The sequence below is a fragment of the Canis aureus genome, chromosome 33 (assembly GCF_053574225.1).
Source record: "Canis aureus isolate CA01 chromosome 33, VMU_Caureus_v.1.0, whole genome shotgun sequence".
Classification (NCBI taxonomy): Eukaryota; Metazoa; Chordata; class Mammalia; order Carnivora; family Canidae; genus Canis; species Canis aureus.
Genome location: NC_135643.1, coordinates 14,146,797 through 14,172,769, shown reverse-complemented (window position 1 = coordinate 14,172,769; position 25,973 = coordinate 14,146,797). Strand labels below are relative to the sequence as shown.

The following is a 25,973-nucleotide window of genomic DNA, read 5'->3' as shown; positions in this document are numbered from 1 at the left end:
CATACCTCTTTTTCTATGAAGGGATACACTCAAATGCTTTCATGACCAGGCATGAATGCAATAGGCGATGATGAGAATAGTGGTGAATAAGGACCCTTACTCCTTATTTACATAAAAGCTCCTCATTTACATTTATGAAGTATAGCAGGAGTTTTACTTCAGAAATTCAAACTTTAATTTTTGACACTATTAAATACGATTGAGATGTTTCTATATATGATAAAAGAATACATGATATTCCTTTCACAAAAGAAGCAAATTAAGATGCATTATAACTACAGTGGCTACCAACACTAATATTATATATTATAAGTGCTTAGAAGTTTTAATTTCTTATAAAACCACTTACACACATTAACAGGGGAATAATATTGATCTCTTAGAAGCAGTCACAGAAACTAAAACAATTATATTTATATTAACTTTGTGTCAGCATATTTTGGAATATATCTGACCTTTTATTTTACCTCCATTAAAAAATACATTAATTTTGAAGGAGTATAGCCATTATCAATATATTAAAAAGAGAAAATGATTTCTAGTAATGCTTTGAGAATTCAATTAAAATCTTGTTAAAGATGTGATTCTTCTGTAAATTTTGTCCCATATACTATAAGACGTTACATGCAGTAACACTAAACTTTAAAGTTTTAGTATTTTCTCCTTTATTGTAGAATAATAAAGACTTCTCAATAAATAACATAATCAGGATACTATTCAGTATTTAATAATTCTCTGATCTAAAATAACCTTTTAACAATTATTATTGGCTATCATTTTTTAAAGATTTATTTATTTTAGAGAGAAAGCGTGAGCAGAGGGAGGAGCAAAGAGAGAGGGGGAATTTCCAGCATACTCCTTGCTGAGCATGGAGCTCAAATTGGGGCTAGATCTCAGGACCCTGAGATCATGACCTGAACTGAAATCAAGAGTTGAATGCTTAACTGACTGAGTCACACAGGTGCCCCTTATTTATCATTAAGCAACAAAGCATCTATAATTAGAAGACAAAAGACACACAATGATATTCATAGCTTTCTATTATTCTCATTTTAACAATACAGCAAATTGAATATTTAGAAATCAATACCACCTACTGTTCTAGGTTTAAGCAGTATTAAGTAAGTTATAATCTTCATATGAAAAAGAAAAAGAAAAAAAACACAATAATAAACAATTTTATGATAAAATTCAAAAATCATGAAAATCATAATGAATCCCCAAATGTACTTTTACCTATCTTTAAGCCAAATTAGACTGAAACTATTGCATGTAAGTACATCATCCCAACTTTCCAACTTTTTTTTCCCCTGAGATCTTAAGTATTGCCTTTATTTATAATAATTTTAATGAAATTTAAACATCCCTGGTACAAATACAATATAGCTGATTTATAAGCTTTGGTTTAAAGAGATACATCTAATCTTAAGCAGCAAAACAAGAAAATGACTTCTTACTTGTAATGTGTCTAGTCTCCCAAGCTGAAGAATTCTACAAACCATACTGCTTGAATACTTATTTACATATTTACTTAAATATTTAAAAAATACAACCTGTTTGGGGGGAATGATTCCGTATTTCAGTTTTTATTTTGATCATTATTTGTAAAGATCACATAATTAATTAATTATGAGCTAGAGTCATCAATGAAAATGTAACCAGCTAATGAAAATGTAATCTCTCAATGAGGACTAAATAATTCTTCTTAAATTTATTACTTAAATTAAGATACAGAAGATATTCGAAAACTACTTCATGTGACATCAAACTATTACAAAGAAATTACTATTTCTTACATGCAAGGCACATGAGGTAGTCTTTTAAAGCATTACTTCTATTTCAAACTTTACTTTCATTTACCAACCAGAATGACAACAAAAACCACAACAAATATTTTACCATTTGAAATTAGTTACATATTAAGCAGCTCACCTTCTCATCTAAACCATGAATTATTTTAGATATTAAAGTATTTAATTATCCTAAAAATAGCTTAAATAATCATTTTTTGTTTATTTTTTACCTTGAAAGGCAATGGCTCTTCAGTAAGAGGACTAACAGGAAGTGAAGTGGTGCTACTTGCTGGGCTCATGTCTGCACTCTGCAACCAAAACACAATTGAATTAAAGAGATACATTTTGGTAGTTATTTCTTTTTATTCCTAATTTAGAATCAAATACTTCTTCTTAATATAAAAACAAGTAAATAAAATATGGATGTAGAAAAAGTCATATTATGTCATATACTGAATCATTCCTTATTTAGAAAGAGTTATCTGAATGATTAGTCTAATTATCACTTCTTACTGTACAATTCAAGTACATTTTATTAAAGACCATGATCATCTTTATAGTAGTGCAGTATTTAAAATTTTATTTGCTTACTTTAGACTTTTGCTTTTTTTTTAAAGTTATACTGTGTCTGTGAGGGTTCACTATGCTATTTCTATGTCTTTCAGACTGATTTTCAAGCACATCTTTAAAGTATTATTGACTTTTATTAGTGAAGATTTAAGTAATTATATCCAGCTTTTATTCATTACAAAAGCTGTATCTGCCATTAATATAAAATTGCAAAATAAATATTAAATTTTTAAATTCCCATATTCCTAGCCTTTGATATTTTATAATCTTTCTTACATTCTGCCAAACAAAACAAAAAGAAATGTAAGAGTAAAGGATTTACACAAAAAGAGAATTACTGGAATTGCTAATGCTGTCCTTCTAGTCCTGTAAAAGTGTAAACAATTAAAACATTTTATTTTATTTTTTAATTAAAACATTTTAAATAAGATGATTAGCCTTAAAAAGGAAGAATGGATGAGATGGTTACCATTATTTTTTCTAAAAGCAAGAAAAAATACTAATAATAGGTGGCAACAGAAGTTATGTTACTATGTCCTTAACTCACTCTCTCAGAATAATTCTCCCTTTTAAGTAGATAAGCAAATAAAATACTGAAAAGAAAGCACAGCAACATTTTCCAGCTTGGTCAATAATTGTGCCTGCACTGAAATACAGAAAATTTTGCAGTGAAGCTTAAAGCAAAAGAATAGATTAATTTTGATTATGATAAGGGAATGATTAGACCAGTTTGGCTGATCTAAATGCCCAAAAAAAAAAACACATTCAAAGAATAGAAGTTGCAACTGTTATAATTCTTAGGTCTCTTTCCATTCATGAGATTATTTTCAATTCATTTGATTCAGGTGTACCATAAATTGGACATATTTTAAATATCCTTAAAGCAGAATTATTTCAGCAACAATGCATAACAGCCATAAACAGAGGAACCAACATACCCAGTACAATTTTTATGTAACATGTACTGCACCTACTTCTGAAATTGATGTAAGGGTGCACATTGACTAAAATTATCTAAAGGAGGAAATTAGGTAAAAACTGTGCAATAAGCTATTGAAGGAAGCAGAAAAACACATAGACTAGATAATTGAGGTAAATTAGCTACTGACTTAATTTCTAAATTTATTCAGAACTTCTTGTCCATTATCTGATCAAAATCAGGAAATATTCTGAACTTCCCCTGACTTCCACTATCTGATTATATGACATAATGGAGAAACAAAGGTTTTCTTAGAAGTAAATTTACCACAGGATTCTAAAATTTAAAAAAATGAGTGAAACTTCTTTTCCCCACACTAGAAAAACAAGTTTCCTGAGCTATTTGTTTTATGAGATTTCTTATGTGAAATTAAGCAGGTAATAGAACACAGTTCATATATAGTTGAATTATCTCATCTTTTTATGGAGAACTGATATTCTGCATAGCATATTAAAGTATCATGCCCTTAAAAATCATATATTCAGGAGACAGATGACATTAAGTTGTGAAAATTTAAAAGCCTGTATCATATTCTTGCAGATGAAGATTTTTGAACTTCCGTAAGAACAGAACCAAGATCAAGCTTCATGGTTAACTTCTTTTAAAGTTATCTCCCACAACTTCCCAGAAATAAATGTGTCATTCTAAGCACTGTTAAAAAGCAAACTGTGAAATTTCCATCATCTAACCTTGATTCTTCGAATGTCATTCTTATAGAAAACTGTGTTCCAGCTTTAACTCTCAAATCCATCTTATAGTACGACACTTTAATTCTATTGCTCTTAGGGAATTTTGAAAACATGTTTTAAAAAAACAAATTAATCTTATATGACATCTGATATACTGCACTTAATTAGTTATTAAAATGAAAATACATAGCAAAAATAGAAAAACCATATCTTAATTTTTAGCTCATTGTTTTTACATTTGCATTTCAGTGATCCAATTTGCTTACACTTTTTGATATCTGATACTACAGTAAATCCTTCACATATACATTTTATCCAACCTCATACTTTAATTAACTTATCCTTTCATTTAATGATAGCAAATTCAATGTAATTGCATATCTAAATACAGTTTAACAAAGTACTTCATAAGTTACATTTGAAGTTTTTAAAAGCTAACAGTTATGTTCTTTCACAATTTTCCTCATAAAATATTTGTTAGAATCATGGCTTCATCTGCTTTTGATATATTTCTGAGGTATGGCCAGTTCTCAATAATTTAAAAGTGACTATCTTTGGAATATAGACTTATTCTGTAAAATAAAATCATCCCAAGAAAAGGAAACTCCTCAATTCATGTAATATGCTTTGACTTTCTAACCCAGTAGCGACTGCACAAGATGTTCTTTACAGGTTATAAGAAGTCTATCCTAATTCCAACAAGTGTCTAAAAACCTGATTTTCTGGTTCTAAGTCCAATAGATGCCTGCTTCTTTCTAACATTAGGATGATTGAATAATTTGAACTTACTATCAAGACATAGAACATTTTCATCAAAATGTTCCCTCATTCTCCTTTGCATTCACATGCCACCCCCTTTCTGGTCCCAGGAAACACTGATATGCTGTATCACTATAGATTAGATCACTATAGATTAGTTTTGCCTTTCTTAGAATTTCACATAAATGGAAATGTACAGTGTACAATATGAACTCTTTTGTACCCATGACCTCAGCCAGAGGCCGAGACATAACTGACTGAGCTGGCCAGGTGACCCAAGAATGTTGATACTTTGAATGACATATCTTCTCTAAGCTTCTATTCCTTTTATTATTGAAAAATAAAATATGTGCTCATTGTAATAGCCTTGACATAGTACTCTGTTTTCTTTTGACTTGAAGAAATGAATTCCTAACTGATTCACAAATCATGTATATTTGATACTATAGATGGATATAAAATTGTCAAGTTAGTCATTTATATAATATTATAATTAAAATTGTTTTGAAATATTCTTCATAAAATTCATAAATTAGGGAGTTACTTTTTAAAAATGTATTTTATCTTACTATTATTTTTAAGTGATCTGTACCCAATGAGGGGCTCAAATTTATGATCAAGAGTGGCAGCTCTACTGACTGAACCAGCCAGGTGCCCCAGAAGATGTATTTTCCCAATGATTTTCGGAGAAATATGCTGATTTTATTAAATAAAGTATTCCTTATTAATGTCCAATCCCTAGATACACATTTTTTCTAATAAAGGAACCCTGTCTCCTTGGAAAAATTACTCATTCCAGGGGTGGGTCAAATAATGTATTAGGTGATTCTAGACTATCTTGTTATTCCAGAAATTAAGAAAACGCTTAAAATATAAAAAGATGGGTATGAAAAGAGATAAAGAAGCCAATGTGAAAGAGCTCCCAATTGCCATCATTGGAACAATTTGAGCAACAAAATAAATAAACAGTATTGGAGTTATAATTCAAATGATAAAACAAAATTTTAAAAATCATCAATTCATATATAAATAAGGAACTGAATAAATACTTGGAGAGAAAAGACAAATCTATCTTACAGAAGAATTTCAAATAATTTATGTAGATACTCCCTCCTTCTCATCATGTGAAACTTAAACCTCATCTCCCAATCCCTAGACTGTGTTTTAGTCAGTTAATTCCAAAGAGTAGAATATGAAATAGGGAATGGTAACTTTACAGTCATCAAACATTACCTCATCAAGTGATCAAGGTAAACACCATGTAGATAGTATGACATAAAATAAGAGGATACTTCACCTCTGTGGTCTTTCTCCCACCTCAGTCTAATTATGAGAAAAATATCAGACAAACTCAAATTGAGGGACACTGCAGAAAATCTAACAAGTAAAAGTCAAGGTCATCAAGGACAAGGGAAATCTGAGGACCAGATCATGATATTAGAAAAATATGACTAGGGCAGCCCTGGTGGTTCAGTGGTTTAGCACCACCCTCAGCCCAGGGCCTGATCCTGGAGACCCAGGATCGAGTTCCACATTGGGCTCCCTGCATGGAGCCTGCTTCTCCCTCTGTCTATGTCTCTGCCTCTCTCTCTCTGTGTTTCTCATGAATAAATAAATACAATCTTAAGAAAATGACTAAATATAATGTGGTATCTTGGATAAAATCCTGCAATAGCAAAAAGAATATTAGGGAAAACTGATAACATTTGAATTCATTGCTAAGTTTAGTTAATAATAATGTACTCATATTGGTTCTTAGTTGTGACAAATGTACTCTGCTGAGGTAGGATTTAAAAAATAGGGGAAACTAAATGAGGGGTATATGGGCGTTCTCTGTACTACTTCTTCAACTTTTCTATAAATATTAAAGTTTAAAATAAAAAGTTTTTTAAAAAATATTCTTCATTAGCAATATAACTAGGCTTTTTCAGGATTATAACACAAGACTGTCATTGTACTCAGCTTCTAAGCTTTCATTAGGGCTTTTATAACTTCTTTAAAAATGAAATTTGACAGACTATTTTATTGGGATGCATAACAGCTCCACTAAAGAATCTTTAATCTTCTATGAAGAGCTCACTGAAAAGCTGATGCTAAATTGTTTTGCATGCTTTTATGTTCCCTACAGGAATGTTGACGGAAAGCTTCAGCCATACAAAATGATCTATTTGTTTAGGTACTCTTAAGGTGCTTGGTAGAATGAGTTTGCATTATTAATATTTACTGAATGCCATAATTCTATAGAACAGATCCATTAATTATACCTCCCCTGAAAGAATAATTAATGGATCTGTCCTATGGGATTAAAGTTTATTTATAAGAATTTCTTGAAGTGAAACATGATCAATTGGGCTCAAATCTGTTGAGTACATAAACAGGTTTGAGTATAAGCGAAATATTTTTTAAGCCATTAGGGTAAATTGTATAAGGTAATCCTGTAGGTCTAATAAAATTAAATGTTTATCTAAATGTGTTAACTCTAATTTGAGCATGATTTCCTATAGTTATAAAATTATATTTAAAAAATGCACCACATGTTACAGTATTCTGTTGTTTTAATTATCAATGGTGTTGTTGCTGATAATTTGGATTTCTGTAGTATAAATTGGCTACTTTAACTGAAAATATTTTCTTTTTTCAGAGGTGCCAATTTTCTGTGAAGATTCAGTCATTTATTTGTTCAGCGATCCAGTAAGTATTAAGGACACGTTAGGCTTCCCTGGCCTTAGATTTTAATTTTTACCATGACTCATCTCACTGTTAAGATATTGTTGTCCCAAGGACTGAGTAAGAAAAGGAATGGATAATATCTAATTGTGTCATAAAAAGGTAGTCATTATATATTAGTGGGCATATTCTTGAGAGCTAATTTGTGTCCATCAAGTATATCCTGCAAATGGCAATGAACAGATAGCCCGGGGCTCCTCCAGTCCAGGGAGCTGACCAATGAATATCAGGTACACTTCTGTGAGGAACCAAGTTAGCCATGGGGAAGCTGATTCCACTCACTTCATTCCTTAAGTCATATATATTCCTTATTTACTTTTTATTTTTTTGGCAGTAAACCAAAATGAAAGCAACAGTAAATTGAACTCAAGGTCTAAATCAAGACTAGGTCTTTATACTTTGGCCAACTTCAACAACCTTATCAATTTGAGTCAGGTCTTTTATTGGTACTATTTTCTCCAAATGAAAATCCAAGTTTTTTCTTTTTTTCCCTTTGTAATATCTCCTTGTAGGTGATATCTGCTGTTTTTGCCTAAATGTTGTTAGCATCTAATCCATTTTACTATGTTAACAGCATTTGAGTTTCCTTTGGGGAGTGATTTCTCCTAAACTTTCAATGCATTTGCTTTGAGTATTGCTGGTGCAATATCCTTGAAATAGGTGTGAGCATATAACCAAGGTCTAGCCAAACTATTCTATTGGATAGAAAAAAGCAAGGCACATGAGGCAACTCATTTAAATGAAATGTAGATATGGGAATTGTGTTGGAATTTTGAGAAAGAAATGTTCTCACTCAGGTAATGTTGCTAAGGTCATAGAATGAATTTCTATCTGAATTGTCAGAGGCCATCAGGTGGATGGTATATTCCTAGGAACAAATCTAACACAGAGCCAATCCGACAAAGAAGAAAAAGCAATGGAGTCCTAAGTACGTATCTGACATACTGACAATCTAGCTCTACATAGCTAAATAATTTTCACGAAACAGTGTGGCTCACATTTAAGCATCCTTTCTTCATATATATATATATATATATATATATATATATATAAAGATTTATATAAAGATTTTATTTATTTATTCATGAGACACACAGAGAGAGAGAAAGGCAGAGACACAGGCAGAGGGAGAAGCAGGCTCCATGCAGGGAGCCTGACGTGGGACTCAATCCCAGGTCTCCAGGATCAGGGCCAAAGGCAGCACTAAACTGCTGAGCCACCCGGGCTGCCCTTAAGCATCCTTTGTAAATCAGGAATAAGCACCATGGTTGGGAAGTTGCATGCTATAGAATCTAAAATTTGGAACTGGCTGGCACAAGTGGAGTAAAGAATTAGGATACTACTCTATTCAAAGCTGGGAAGTTAGCAATATTTATGTGATAGTAAAGTAATTTATTATTTTCTAAATTTGGGGTGACTCAGTGTACATATTTTTAAATTTGGAGCTTTGTAAGATTTAGTAAAAAAAAAATGCCTGTGTATAAAATGCCTGTTTACTTATTCTTTTTTAAAATTGTGTGTGTGTGTATTGTATGGATATATATTTATATATACTGGGACACACACACATATATAGGGAGGTTATAGATATTATATATGTATATGTACATGTATATATACATATGTATATGTATATATGTACATATATAATGTATACAATTTACTTTTAACTAGATGACACATTTACATAGCCCAAATTACAAATGGTGCAGCACCTTTTTCCAGGAAAAAATTTGTATTATACTCCTAGTCCCCAGCCATCCAGAGGCCTCTAATTTTACCAATTTATTGTATAACCTTCTACAGATCATATATATATATATTTATATATATATATGATAGATAGATTGATAGATACATAAATAGATAGATAATAGAAACACACATTAACATTTATACATTGCAGTTGACCCATGAACAACACAGAGTTAGGGTGCTGACACCTGTGCAGTCAAAAATCTGCACATAAATGTGCACATTATTTTGACTCCATCAAAACTTAATTACTAATAGACTACTGTTGACTAGAAATCTTATGGAATAAAGAGTGATTAACACATGTTTTGTATATTACATTATTATATACTGTATTCTTATAATAAAGTAAGCTAGAGAAAAGAATATTAAGAAAATTATAAGAAAAATATATTTACAATACTGTACTGTAAAAAAATCTGCATACATGTGGACTGGTGCCATTCAAACCCATGCTGCTTAAGGGTCAAATGCAAACACACACACAGATAACTGTCATTGAGTTTTTCTTCTTTTAACACATAGAATAATATGTTTTACAAACTGTTCTTCAACTTGCTTTTTTGAAATTACTATGTATTTGTATATATTGAATATCCTAATTCTTTTACATAACTGTATATTATTCCAGTTTATGGGTCTATCACAGTATAGTGATAGCATACTTTTGTCAAGCTATGGTAAATGTATAAAGAAATACAAATCAATTAGAATCCAAGCACTTTTTTTGTCTTTGAGCCATATTAGAGCTTCACCATCTAAACAAAGTTCTTCTCAGCTCATCATTTAAAAATAATTAAAATCAAATACCAAGTATAATTACTTTACGCCAGACATACTGCAACATAACTGAGGAGAGCAATAGCTAATCTTATTACCAGTATATTTAAACCAGCTTACTATTGTTGATGGTAGTATAGATTACCTCAACAATGATTAAGTGTATTAATTTTATTTTGCTTTTTATTTGCTTCAATTTTAGAAAATTGCAGTGTCTACTCATATCTAAATTCTGGGAGTGCATGGTATTTGAACTTTAAAGTTCCTATATAATTCTCCCAAGTTATTGTACAGATAATGTGAGACTGAATCCCTAGTTTAACCCACTATTTTTTTCCCGGGGAGAGAAGCTTGCTTCCTGACCCATAATCCCTGAAGCTAGATGCAAATCAATTACTGCTGGATCTCCATATGTCTTGGTCTATGAGTTGAGTCTCTATTATCCCTCACTTTGTTCATTTTCTTGAGCATTCTTGGTATTTCTGGCTGTTGCCAACTTCAAATTATGATCTCATTCTATTAACAACATATAATGAATGGTATTGAGAGCCTATCACAAACCAGATTTTGTGATGTATATTTAATGAAAACAGTCCCTGTCTGATTCCAATTATTTTAAGTTCTTTAAGGGAGACAAGCAAGTGTTAAAAGAATAAACTAGAAAAGGGAATAACTAGACAGATAGATTAGATAGATAAATAGATAAATAGATAGACATATCGAGACATAATCCAATCACCCAAAGACAATCACCGATAAATCATCTATGTGCTTTTCCCAGTCTTTTCATGTGCAACGTAATTGATTGAAATTACTGTACATTATCCTAAATTTTGGACCCAGATTATATTCTCAAGATTCTTTTCACATCAAATGTTTTCTTTCAATGTGCTTTATGATGAATGCACAAAATTCCACCATATAAGCATAATTTTATTCTTCTTGCCAGGCAGGCTTCTACTTTTAGATGTTTATTTCCATTTTTTCTTTAAAATTAATGCTGTGATAACATTCTCAAAACAGTTCTGTGATTATATATTTTAAAATATTTATAGAGTCATAAAGTCTCAGTTAAAGGATATGCATGTATTCTTGGCTATATTTTGCATTTATTATTGAATTTTCCTCCAAGGCTAATGTATTGATATTTACTTCTACTTGAGAAGACTGAGAGTTCTAAATTTATTGTACTTCAAAAGGGAAAGAGAAATATATCAGGTTATTTAATAGGCTGGGATTTACCAATTGGTTAGTATTAGGGGAAAATATATTCTTAAATGTCATTTGAATAAACTCTAAATAGATTAAAGTGCTAAATTACCAAAAAGAAAAAAGTACTTGGAGAAAATATAAGTAAACATTATTTACCAATTATCACAGAATGATTAGGACTTTTTAAAACATAAACACATTTAAATCATAAAATCAAAGATTGATATGTGATTGTTTACTTTTCTTAATAATAAAAAACAATTATAAAGCAAATAAAATATTTGAAAAAGTTAAAGTTTGAGAGAAACACTTGTTTCTCATTCCTGGCATTTCTTTTCATGTAGAAGGAACTCTCCCAGTGTTATATTTTCAGCTTCTCTGAATAGCAAAGAAAGGTTCACTTTTCTTGCTGATAAATTTGGATGGATGAACTCAGCGTGCTTTGCTCAGTTCTTTCCTCTTTCTTTTGTTAGCAGGGTACATGTATTCTGTTCGACACCTATGCAATAGATTTTGTATTGCTAAGTTTTTAGCAAGGCCTTTAAGTCTCAGATCATAAGAGTTTAGCCTGAAAGGCTGTCTACAGCTTATGGAGGCCATAGGTTAGGAGCTATTTTTATATCCTTGTGAGTCTTAAGTGAGATGTGGGGGATGGATGGGCCTCAGCAAAGCCTCCAGGTCCCAAGAACCTCAGAAGGACAAGGCCATGTGTAGTCTCAGCCAAAACACAGATGCCAAGGTTTCAGGAGTTGTTGCACACTTACGCTGGTTGACCTTAAACTATACAGAACAGCTTGCCATTCGCAGATTAGGCTGGCTTCATATTGAACTGGAAGGAAAGAAAATCTTTCCATTCTTGGACTTTTTCAGTGTTGATAGGTATGACCATGTTGGCAGCTTTTAAGCTGAAAGGCAGTTAAATTCTTTGCTACAGAGGGCTAGTGAGCTTCTAGCTTTAAATTCTGAGTGTCAGGCTTAATAGTTAAAGTTGAATATGTTGGAGTGCTTGGTCGCTTAGTCAGTTAAGCATCTGACTTTGGGTCAAGTCATGATCTTGGGGTCCTGAGATTGAGCACTGCAATGGGCTCTGCACTCAGTGGGAAGTCTGCATGTCCCCCTACCTCCCCTCCCACTTGTGTTCTCTTGCTTTCTCTCAAATTAATAAATAAATAAAGTCTTAAAGAAAAACCCTGAAACTGGATATGTTGCCTGATGTTGACACCTTTTAGAGAGGCCTCCAAAAAGATCTGCTTTCTTGTATCTACACTTTTGCATGAATCCCCTCCCCTTAAGTATGGACTGGACATGGTAACTCACTTACAATGAATAAAACAGGGCAAAAAAACAGATTAATAGAGACTACAGAAAGGTTAAGTGTGGAAAGTAAAAGACTCCTTAGAAGGTGACTGTATATGTTGGGAGATGATGGTGGTTTAAATAAGGTTTTTATTAGTGTGACTGGGGACAGTTGGATGAAGAGCGTATATATTTTAAAGTGGAATGATCAAATTCCCTAATTTTTTGGATATGGGCTTCAAGAGAAATAGAGGAGTCTGAGGTTATTTCTAAGGTTTTGCCTGAGCAAACAAAAGAATTGCATAGAAATTTATGGGCATAGAAAAAAACTGCATAAATAACATTTGAAGTGAGGGGGGAGCAGAGAGATGACCCTAAAATATGTCACTTTGGCATGTAGATTATGTGAGCTGAAGGCAGTCAAGACTCACTGGACTTGAAAAAACTTTTACCTCTCCCTTAACTCCCCAAAATATTTGAGGGGGGGTGGCCCAGAAAGAGAGTTATTACCAGAGATGACTTTTTGTTGAAGGACCTATCTGTGTGGCAGGGCAAACATTTAATTACCAAACGCCTGCTTTTCTTATTGTCCTGTGAATTACCTTCCTCCCCTTTGAAGCTCAGAGTCCTACTACATTCCTTAGCTCAGAATGACATATAAGCCCCAAGTGACCTATTTGTTCTTGGGTTCCTTCTTTAGGGCTCTGGTACATATATAAAATACATATAAAATCCAATTTGTGTTTTTCCCGTTAGTCTATCTAATGTCAATTTGATTATTAGACCAGCCAAAAACCTAGAAAGGAAGTATGGAAAAGTGTTCCACTCCTAGAGAGGAGAAAACAATCGGGAAATCAGTTTATTCAAGTTAAATTTGAAATTTCAGTTGAACATCATAGTAGAGATATCAGGTAGCACTTGGACATTGTGGAGTAGAGACGTCAGGTAGCACTTGGGTATGCATGGATGGCTGAGATAGGACAGAGAACAAGGTCCTGGAAAAAATGGGTTCAAGGAGCTGACATGCTAAAGCAAACCAACAATTTATATAAATCAGAACGATTTTAGGAGCAATATTGGAAATAGTCTAAATGAGTAAGGATCTATAAACTTCAAAGAATAGAGGAAGGGGTATGATAAGAGTTTAATGAAGATTGCAATAAAGAGTAGGATAGTCTAATGGCATGAGCTTCAAGCCATCCAGATAGCTAAGAGACACATGAAAAGATGCTCCATATCACTTGGCATTGGGGAAATATAAATCAAAAAACCACAATGAGATACCACCCCATATCAGTCAGAATGGCTAAAATAAGCCAGGAAACAACAAATGTTGGTAAGGATTCAGAGAATGGGGAACCCTCATACACTGTTGGTGGGAATGCAAGCTGGTGCAGCCAGTCTGGAAAACAGAATTGATATTCCTAAAAAAAGTTGGAAGTAGAGCTACCCTATGACCCAGCAATTACACTACTAGGTATCTACCCTAAAGATACAAATGTAGTGATCCAAAAGGGCACCTGCACCCCAATGATTATAGAAGCAACATCCACAATAGCCAAACTATGGAAAGAGCCCAGATGTCCATTGACAGATGAATGGATAAAAAAGATGCAGCACACACACACACACACACACACACACACACACACAATGGAATACTACTCAGCCACCAAAAAAAAAATAAAAATAAAAAGGAAGAAATCTTGCCATTTGTAGCTTTGTGGATGGAACTAAAGTATTTTATGAGCACTGGGTATTATATAAGACTGATGAATCACTGAACTCTACCTCTGAAACTAATAAAATACTATTTGTTAATTAGTTGAATTTAAATTAAAAGAAAACAGTGTGTAGGTTCCTCAAAAAAGCTAAAAATAGAACTACCCTATGACCCAGCAATTACATTACTAGGTATTTATCCAAAGGATACAAAAATATGCCCCTGATTTGAAGGGATTGAACTGATTGAACATTGCATCCCAATGTTTATAGCAGCATAATCAACAACAGCCAAATTATGGAAAGTATCCATCAGTATACAGTATACAGATGAATGAATAAAGAAGATGTGGTATGTGATAGATAGATGATATATGTATATACATATAATCACAAAGAGGACAATTTAAGAGGACTACAATGATATGGCCCTTATCTGTCAAATTGGCCTAGTCTCCTCATACTTTTCATCATAAATTTTCCAGTCTTGTACAGGATCCTAGAAATTATTATGCAGAACAGTTAATCACCTGACATGCTCTACTAAAATACTCTTTTTTTGGTCCCACTGCAGAGATCTATGGTCCTACACAGTAGGTCTATGACACAATCTGGGTATCTGTATATTCAATATGCTTAAAAGGGTTCCTTTCTTCAGATGGTCTACAGACTTACTCTGAGAAACATGGTTGTGCTAACTGGAAGTTAGGGAAACTAAAGGGAAACCTTCAGTTTCCCTCATATAGCCATTGGTCTCGTAGCTCCTTGCCCTCATTAAATCTCTTTTCTTACCCCAGAAAACTCGCTTTATTTATTTATTTATTTGTTTGTTTGTTTATTTATTTATTTATTTAAAGATTTTATTTATTCATGAGGGACAGAGAGGGGCAGACATAGACAGAGGGAGAAGCAGGCTCCCTATTGAAGTGTGAACTTGGTCCCAGGAACTTGGGATCACGCCCTGAGCCAAAAGCAGATGCTCAACCACTAAGACACCAAGGTGCCCCCCAGGAAACTTCCCCTCACGCAGACAACGTCCTTTTCCATCACTGTGCAGCCCTTAACTGCACATTCTTATTTATTTATCAAGCTTAACTCAGCATCATCTCTCTGTTACAGCTTGTGTATGCCTCTTTTCCTTGGGATTCAAGCTCCTTGGTTTCAGTGTCAGCTTAGCAAGTTACTAATTATGTGACCTTAGGCAAGTTACATATTCTCTCTAGGCAGTGTTTTCTCTTCTGTAAAATAGAAATAGTAATAGAACCCACTCTTAAGAGTTGTTGAGAGGAGTAAATGAGGTAAAACTACTAAAAGCAGCGCAGATGCATATAAAGTGCTCAATAAATGCAGGGTTTTAGCTATTATCATGCTATATTGACATTGCTTGTGTCTGTCTGCTATAATGTGAGCCGCTTAAAGGACAGGTTTATGCATTTTTCATCTTTATATTTTAGAAACTACCATCACTATTCAATTAGAGTTTGTTACACAGTTTACTTTAATGAATTTACTTATTTATAATTTCTGTAAATTTTAATATTCGTGATATTATAAAACATGGGTACATATATTTGTGAATACTGGGACTGGTAGTGCACTTTATTTTCAATTAAAATAAATAAAAAGATGAAATCAATATAATGATAATCCAACTCTAATGTTTCACAATTTAATATTTCTATCAGTTAAAATTGGTAGTTGGGTATAAACTTTATATTAGGGGAAAGTAGCCAATGAGTTTTTTAAAAGAGCAATTATTTCAAAAAAGTATAGTGTTTAAATCAATTTAAAAATCATAGTTGAGGGCAGCCCCGGTGGCCCAGCGGTTTAGCACCGCCTTCGGCCCGGGGTGTGATCCTGGGGACCTGGGATCGAGTCCCATGTCGCGCTCCCGACATTGAACCTGATTCTCACTCCGCCTGTCTCTTTCTCTCTCTCTCTTTCTCTCTCTCTCTCTGTCGTGAATAAATAAATAAAATCCTTAAAAAAAATTCATAGTTGAAAAAATTTAAGTAATATTTAGGAATTTATGTACTATCCTAGGTTATACACATCTTTTGTTTGATAACCTAGGATAGTACATAAATAATCAGTCAATATTATGCAGTACCAACAGTGCTTGCATCTAACAAAGTATGATAAAAATTCTATACAATAATATAAAGAAAATTATTGAAAAAATAAATATCACTACTAAAATCAAAATATAAATATTTTATTTAATAATACCAGTAAATGAAGTAAAACAAAATATAATAATGTAAAGAGAATATTTATTTATTTTATTTTTTCTACTCAAATTTACTAGCTGTTGCGATTCACCTAAATGAGCTATTGATGATGAGTAAATACAGACAAACCTCACATGGACCTAGATAATCACAACTTATTTTGCCTTTACATTTTCTTCCCATGTAAATAAGAGATTTTGTTCCATTCTTAAACTGCTTTCTAGATTTACTACTTCAAATGATATCTACACACAGAATAAACTAAAGAGAGTAAAGTAATAAACTAATAACAGTAAACTAATCCATTTTAGCTTCAAGTTCTAAGAGTCACATAGTGAGTGTCCTACAAATTGAAAGTGTGCAATAAAAGAGATGTTACCAACTTCTAAAGGTTAATAATTTAATTTATAAATTAATTCCCTATAATATTTTGTTATACTAGATGCATAACAGCCATACCAAAACCCCAAAAGGAAACTGTGAGAATATGACAGGTCAATTTCACTTATAAGTATGTATGCATGTATCTTAAAGCAGTAGCAAATTGAATCCAGAAATAAACTGTTCGAAAATAATTTGTAAAAAGGTGTAATATTAAATATTATTAAATTCATAATATTAAATATAAACAAGCCAAAAAAATTTAGTGTCACAAGCTGCAAAATTCCTCATTTATGCTAGACCTTTTACTTACGATTAATGAATTTATCAAGTTCACGTTACCAGGGCTTTATTCAAAGCACCGTGTCCTTGAATTTAACATTTTAATTTCTTTTTCAATTATACCTCTTTTAGTTCCCTAATGGTTGCCAAAGTATTTAGAGACCAGAAATTCTGGATTGGCCAAAAAAAAAAAAAAGTGTTTTTCCAGCTTTAGCCTTCTCTCTTTGTTGCCCTCTGAAAGCAAGAGAAGGTAACATTAATAAAGAATGTGTGTTTTGACAAACTGTAGCTCACCCACATTCAGATTTGGTAGTACAGCAAATGATTTAAATTATTTCCAAACATTTTTTTCTTCTCTATAAATTTGAGGTTTTTTAAGAATGCCAGCTTTTTAAGAATGCAGTGTTTAAATTGGTTTCACAAATTAAAGCACGTGCGTGCACGCACACATAATGCAGTGAGAGAGTGCTCAATATACATGCTTAATGGAGCTTTTTTATACTGAAAGGAGTATTTGGCAGAGGTTGCCACATTTAATAAGGCAACTCTGACTCTTTGTTAGATTCAAACAAGGCTTTTAGAGTTAATCCCAGATCTGGAAATTTTCTTGAGGAAATAAAAACCAAACATGAAGCCATTTTCCTTGCTCCCAAAGAAGAGAACATTTTGAACCATTAGGTTTGTCTATGGCATAAAACATTCCACTGGCACTGAAAGCTAGTATGAACACAAATGAACAATACTAAAACTTTCATTCCTACTTTCTATTGACCTTTTCTCTCAATTAAGCAGGGAGAGCTAACCATCATACTGCAGACTAAGTAAATTAGCAGCCTAGCCAACATAAAATGACTACTAACTCAATTTCTATAACTTCCTGAATGTAAAAACTCATGAAAAAGCTCATGATATAAATAGAATTTTTCTACACAGGAAATCAAGTTGTGCTTTTGGGGCACCTGCGTGGCTCAGTCGGTTAAGCATCTGTCTTCAGATTGGGTCATGATCTCGGGGTCCTGGGATCGCTTCTCCCTCTGTCTCTCTTCCCACTTATGCTCTCTCTCTCTCTCTCAAATAAATAAAATCTTAAAAAAAAAAAAAAAAAGTTGTGCTTTAGTCCGTAAAATCTGAAGTTTCCAATTTTGGTACATTAAGTTAAGGGCAATTAACATATGCAAAGAAGTTAGCAAAAATGCTTGTTTATGATAGATGCTCAATAATTATTACTATTTCCATTCAACAAGGACAATATAGCAAAGTTGGAACCTGTCTGAAAATTTCTGACTCTGGTCCAGAGTTCTTTACATACCATCATAGCTATTAATCTCTTTCAGATCATTATAATAAATATAAATTCTGAAATCACCATGACACTTTCATTGCCATGAAGAAATTGTTAACAGGGTTTTTAACATTTTTAAAAAACATTTTATTTATTCCTGAGAGACACACAGAGAGAGGGAGAGACACAAGCAGAGGGAGAAGCAGGCTTCCCGCAAGGAGTCTGATGTGGGACTCAATCCAGGTTCCTGGGATCATGCCCTGAGCTGAAGGTAGATGCTTAACTGCTGAGCCACCCAGGCGCCCCAGGGTTTTTAACATTTTTTCACATGCTTTCCTCTTATCAATTCAATGAAATTTTCTCTTTCCTGATTCCATCTTGTTAACAAAATTTCTTCCCTGGATGAAATGAAAATCATTTTTTTACAATTATTTTCCTTTCCTCACAATCTAGAAAATCCAACTCTAATTTGCAGCTGGGAAAGAGTAAATGAGAACATATGATTTTGTGGTAAGAATTATGTTAAACCGGGATCCCTGGGTGGCGCAGCGGTTTGGCGCCTGCCTTTGGCTCAGGGCGCGATCCTGGAGACCCAGGATCGAATCCCACGTCGGGCTCCCGGTGCATGGAGCCTGCTTCTCCCTCTGCCTATGTCTCTGCGCCTCTCTCTCTCTCTCTCTCTGTGTAACTATTATAAATAAATAAAAATTAAAAAAAAAAAAAGAATTATGTTAAACCATTACTAGAAGACATTTCATATCTTGAAAATGGAAATTATAGTTTTAAAATTGTTCTTAAAGTTTTTATCTCATGAGATCTTTGTGAAAATAAAATATTTTACACATATAAAGCTCTTATCTTAGATCTGTAACTGCCACTTAGCAAGCACTCATTAAATGTTCCTTGTCTTTAATGAGAGGATTTGAAAACTCAGGCCACTGTGAAGTAGAATAAGATTCAATGAGCCCAACCTCATCATTAACCTCCTTTCTTGAACTCCAGCTGTACTGACCTTTAACCCTGACTCTGACGTTATGAAACTGTGCCTTTTGTTCTGGGGTAGTATTAGTTTCTTTAATTTCTTTCTACAAATAAAAAGAGAAGCATCTTTAGAAAGAATAAAGAGCATGAATATAAAATAAGAAAAACATGGAAATATCGTTGAGAGTCAAGAGGTCACCTACTATATTTGAATGGGAACTTGGCAAAATAAATGATATCTTTTGATTTTGAGCTTAGTTTGATATCGTTGTATTTGATACCATTGGATGTTTGGAGATAAGGGGCTAGCAGAACAGAAAATAATATTGTGATTTATTATTGATAGTGTCAAAGACTGGACATACCTATTGAAGGCCCTGTTACACTTACTTTAATTGTTCATGCCATTGCATTATTCTAATAATATTAGCTTATTTAAATGGTTAATAAGTAATGGTCATTTATAAAGTAGCATTCATACTTTACAATTAACAAGTTATTTAACCAACATCATTATTGAATAAGGCATTTCACATTATTCAACAAAAAAGATAACTGAGATTCCCATTTCAATGTCAAAATTTCTTTCAAAACTTCTGTGACAGACAGAAATTATCCTAAAATTCATTACATATACTCCTGCCTTATCAATTTGAGTATATTGAATGGCAGTTCATTTTAATGTATGATTTAGAAATATCATTATAAATCTCACTTACTCCTGTGCTTTGTTATGTTGGATGTCAGCTTGACTTGCTGCCATTCTGTCAAGTGCCCCTTCATGTTACTGCTGTCATTATGCTTCTAGCAAACCCCCCTCCTAATTTGTTCCTTTTAATGCAGGGTTTTCCAAACCTATTTGACCCTGTGATATTTTTCATATTATAATGCAGAACATAATCAGGAAGTTGAGATAAAATATGCTCTGGGATTAAAGTAGATGCTAAAATTTTATTTGATCATTCAAATGATCCACATTTGATTATTACATTTAACAAAATATTTAGCAATATAACAAAGACATATAAAATTGTAAGCTAAGGCATTTAATGTAGACCAGCTATTGGACAGTTAGTTAGCAAAACTGTTTATGATTCAAAGAAAAACGTTAAACATAATTGTTTAATGCTTCATGTAACTTAGCTTTCAACTCTATGATAGGATTTGGAAATGAAAAATGCCTTCTTAAGTCATTTTTTTTTCTTGAGTACAAGAGCTCTAAATGTGGTATTTTTGTATCTTGAAAATAAATTGTGAAGTAATAATTATGCTAAATTAAAAAATTGTTTAGTTATTTTGTGCTGTATTTAACATTTCACTTAATGTAAGAGTTCTTTGGAACATGGCTTGAGAAATACTAGTCTAATCTACGATGGATTTAGGAATAAGATAACTAATACTATTTAAATTGACGGAGTCAAATGTATCTCTAAGAGATGTGTTATATATGTTATATATGTGTGTATATAAATATATATATGCCATATATAAATAGTGAAAATATATATAGTAAATATATATATACACCATATATAAATGGTGAAAAAATATATATCTTCATAGAATAAAGATTTAATAGTAAATTTATTAAAAGAAGTGTTTCTACTTCATTGACAATCTTCAAGTAATATTTCTATATTATAGTTTTTGTATTTATTATTAATAGTTGCTATCATCTACTAAGGATCTACATTGTGTCAAGCACTGTACTGAGCATGTATTTAACACTCATAGCAATCATATGAGATATGGATAAGCATTACCTATATTTTCTAGATGGAGGAATTGAGACTTAGGCTTTGTATATAATCTTTTAGAAGATTTTATTTATTTCTTTATGTATTTGGGAGAGATAGAGCATGAGCGGGGAGAGGGACAGAGGGAAAGGGAAGGAGAGAATCTCAAGCAGACTCACGCTAAGCATGGAACCCAACTGGGGCTCAATCTCATGACCCTGAGATTATGACCTGAGCCAAAACCAAGAGCTGGATGCTTAACCAACTGAGCCACCCAGGCACCCCAGGTTATATACATTGTTAAAAGTTACACATCAAGTTAACTGACAAAACTGGAATTATATGTCTGTCTTCAGAGTTTGAGTACAATTCCTTTAAACAGAAAACAAGAAGCTCCAGATGAAAGTACATAACTTTGTATTCTGGGATCATGGTCTATGTAGTATCCTTTTATCAGAAAGTTGGAATTTCAATCCTAAATAGTCCTAAATAAAACCTAAATAAGAGAGAGGAAAACAACACTAAGAAAGTGATAAGGTGGTTTCTGGCTGCAGTAGGAGGATGGGATAGGGAAGAGATAACAGATTATGTATGAGGAAAAAATATGGTCTCACTAACCAGGGTGGAAAAAAAAATCTGGAAAAGAAGAGATAAAATGAGGTTAAGAGAAACAGAAGGTGAAACTGAACTTACAGACCTTTAGATCTGTAACCTTCAAAGAACTGTTTTAGTAGAGTATTCTCACCTGTAGGAGTTGCTGAACATACCTGAAAGTTTGAAGCACTACCACACTCCCATACCCCCACTGCCGCCTGTGCTAGCTAACAAGAGTATAAAAGTCTTACTCCTTGGGTAGCCCTGGTGGCTTAGCGGTGGCACCGCCTTCAGCCCAGGGCGTGATCCGGGATACCCGGGATCGAGTCCCACGTCGGGCTCCCTGCATGGAACCTGCTTCTCCCTCTGCCTGTATCTCTGTCTCGCTCTCTGTGTCTCTAATAAATAAATAAAATCATAAAAAAAAAAAGTCTTACTCCTTTACCTAAAGGCAGGGCAAAGTCTGAAGCATAATTTAACCTCTAGAGCCTCCCCTCATAGGATCAGGCTGAGTCTGGAGCTTCCCTGAAATTTCTCTATATCCTAGCTTTTTTGTCTTCCCACCTTGTTTCTCCAACTTCCTTACTGCTTTCTCCTGGGAGCACTTCCCTTATATTCAACACTAATACCAGAATCTTAGGCTCAGAGCCTAATTATTGGAACATCCAACCTATGTAACTCCATGAATCTAAGTAGCATGGCTAATTATTTTGACATCCTAGGACCAAAACTTGTCCCTGTCATTGAGCAAAAACCTATAGTACATACACAAAAGATAAAGAGAAATGAATATAAGCATACCACACACGCACAAAAGTCATCAAACAAAGGAAGAGAACAAGATAAGAAAAGAACAAAAAGGAACTATAAAAATAGCCAGAAAACAATGAACAAAATGGCTACCATATATCTATCAATAACTACTTTAAATGGAAATAGATTAAATTTCCCAATCAAAAGACAAAGAGTGGCCAAATAAAAACAAACATAACAAAAAACAAAACAAAACAAAACAAACCAAGATCCATCTATATGCTGCCTGCTAGAGACTCACTATCAATGTAAGAACACAGACTAAAGAAGGGATGGAAAAAAGATGTTCCATCAAAGAAATCAAAAGAAAGCTGAAGTAGCTATACTTATATTAGACAAAATCAAGGTGTAAAAAGAGAAAAAGAAAAGATTATATAATGATTAAGAGCTCAGTCTAACCAGAATACAGAACCTTTGTAAATATTTGTGTACCCAACATAGGAGTACCTATACATATAGCAAATATTAAGCGACCTAAAGGGAAAAATAGACAGCAATATAGTAATATAATAGAAGGGGGGAATGTAACATCCACTTACATCAAGTGGTAGATAATCCAGAGAGAAAATCAGCAAGAAAACATTGGCTTTAAATGACACATTAAGCCAGATGGACTTAATGGATATTTACAGAACATTCCATCCCAAAGCAAGAGGATACACAGTCTTCTCAAGAGCATATGGAGCACCTTGCAAGACAGATTGCATGTTAGGTGACAAAATAAATCTTTATAAATTTAAGAGAATTAAAATTATTTCAGCATCTTTTCCTACCACATTGGTATGAAACCTGAAATTAATTCCACAAAGAAAACTGGAAATTTCACAAATATGTGGAGATTAAACATACAACTGAATATACAATGGGTAATAGAAGAAATAAAAAGAAAAGTAAAAAAAAGTACCTTGAGATAAATGAAAATGGAAAGGTAACATATCAAAATTTTTGGGATGCAGCAAAAGCACTTCTAAGAGGAAAGTTCACAGCAATAAATGCCAACCGCAAGAACCAACAGAGTCTCAAAAAACCAAACTTTACACTTCAAGGAACTAGAAAAATCATTAAACAAAGCCCAAAGTTAGTAGGAGGAAGGAAATAAGAAATATTTGAACAAAAATAAATAAAATAGAAACTAAAACGATAGTAGAAAAGATGAGTAAAACTAAGAGGTGGTTCTCTGAAGAGATAAACAAAATGGCCAAATCTTGAGCTAGACTCATGAAGGAATAAACAGTGAAAATTCAAATAAACTCAGAATGAAAGAGGAGAAATTATAAATAATGCCACAGAAACACAAAGGATTGTAAAAGACTACTATAAACAATTATATGTTAACAAATTAGATAACCTACAAGAATGGATAACTACAATTAGGAACATAAAACTGCCTAGAAGCATACAACTTACCATTCAAGATGAAATAAAAAATTTATTTCTATCAGACCTATTACTACTATGAAGATTGAATCAGTAATCAAAAGTCCCTCAATAAACAAAAGTCAAGGACCAGTTTCACTAGGGAATTCTATCAAACCTTAAAGAATAAATACCAATGCTTCTCCAAACTTTTCCAAAAAAAAATATAAGGGGAGGAAACTCTTCTGCATGTGGATGTCCAATTTTCCCAGCACCATTTATTGAAGAGACTGTCTTTCTTCCAATGGATAGTCTTTCCACCTTTATCGAATATTAGTTGACCATAAAGTTCAGGGTCCACTTCTGGGTTCTCTATTCTGTTCCACTGATCTATGTGTCTGTTTTTGTGCCAGTACCACACTGTCTTGATGACCACAGCTTTGTAGTACATCCTGAAATCTGGCATTGTGATGCCCCCAGATATGGTTTTCTTTTTTAAAATTCCCCTGGCTATTCGGGGTCTTTTCTGATTCCACACAAATCTTAAAATAATTTGTTCCAACTCTCTGAAGAAAGTCCATGGTATTTTGATAGGGATTGCATTAAACGTGTAAATTGCCCTGGGTAACATTGACATTTTCACAATATTAATTCTGCCAATCCATGAGCATGGAATATTTTTCCATCTCTTTGTGTCTTCCTCAATTTCTTTCAGAAGTGTTCTATAGTTTTTAGGGTATAGATCCTTTACCTCTTTGGTTAGGTTTATTCCTAGGTATCTTATGCTTTTGGGTGCAATTGTAAATGGGATTGACTCCTTAATTTCTCTTTCTTCAGTCTCATTGTTAGTGTATAGAAATGCTACTGATTTCTGGGCATTGATTTTGTATCCTGCCACGCTACCAAATTGCTGTATGAGTTCTAGCAATCTTGGGGTGGAGGCTTTTGGGTTTTCTATGTAGAGTATCATGTCATCGGCGAAGAGGGAGAGTTTGACTTCTCTTTCACCATTCACAAAGATAAACTCAAAATGGATGAAAGATCTAAATGTGAGACAAGAGTCCATCAAAATCCTAGAGGAGAACACAGGCAACACCCTTTTTGAACTCGGCCACAGTAACTTCTTGCAAGATACATCCACGAAGGCAAAAGAAACAAAAGCAAAAATGAACTATTGGAACTTCATCAAGATAAGAAGCTTTTGCACAGCAAAGGATACAGTCAACAAAACTAAAAGACAACCTACAGAATGGGAGAAGATATTTGCAAATGATGTATCAGATAAAGGGCTAGTTTCCAAGATCTATAAAGAACTTATGAAACTCAACACCAAAGAAACAAACAATCCAATCATGAAATGGGCAAAAGACATGAACAGAAATCTCACAGAGGAAGACATAGACATGGCCAACACGCACATGAGAAAATGCTCTGCATCATTTGCCATCAGGGAAATACAAATCAAAACCACAATGAGATACCACCTCACACCAGTGAGAATGGGGAAAATTAACAAGGCAGGAAACCACAGATGTTGGAGAGGATGCGGAGAAAAGGGAACCCTCTTACACTGTTGGTGGGAATGTGAACTGGTGCAGCCACTCTGGAAAACTGTGTGGAGGTTCATCAAAGAGTTAAAAATATACCTGCCCTACTACCCAGCAATTGCACTGTTGGGGATTTACCCCAAAGATACAGATACAATGAAACGCCGGGACACCTGCACCCCGATGTTTATAGCAGCAACGTCCACAATAGCCAAAACTGTGGAAGGAGCCTCGGTGTCCATCGAAAGATGAATGGATAAAGAAGATGTGGTTTATGTATACAATGGAATATTACTCAGCTATTAGAAATGACAAATACCCACCATTTGCTTCAACGTGGATGGAACTGGAGGGTATTATGCTGAGTGAAGTCAATCGGAGTCAATTGGAGAAGGACAAACATTATATGTTGTCATTCATTTGGGGAATATAAATAATAGTGAAAGGGAATATAAGGGAAGGGAGAAGAAATGTGTGGGAAATACCAG

General features: G+C 33.4%; 1 protein-coding gene across 6 annotated transcripts in view; it reads right to left on the bottom strand.

The window, feature by feature from the left end:
• CCSER1 (coiled-coil serine rich protein 1) overlaps window positions 1-25,973 on the bottom strand; it is a 1,371,014-nt gene that overhangs the window by 815,644 nt on the left and 529,397 nt on the right. For all 6 annotated transcript variants that reach the window (XM_077882877.1, XM_077882876.1, XM_077882880.1 and 3 more), the window contains one exon: window positions 2,024-2,101. In XM_077882877.1, the coding sequence (XP_077739003.1) occupies window positions 2,024-2,101 (78 nt within the window). The remainder of the gene's footprint in view (window positions 1-2,023; window positions 2,102-25,973) is intronic.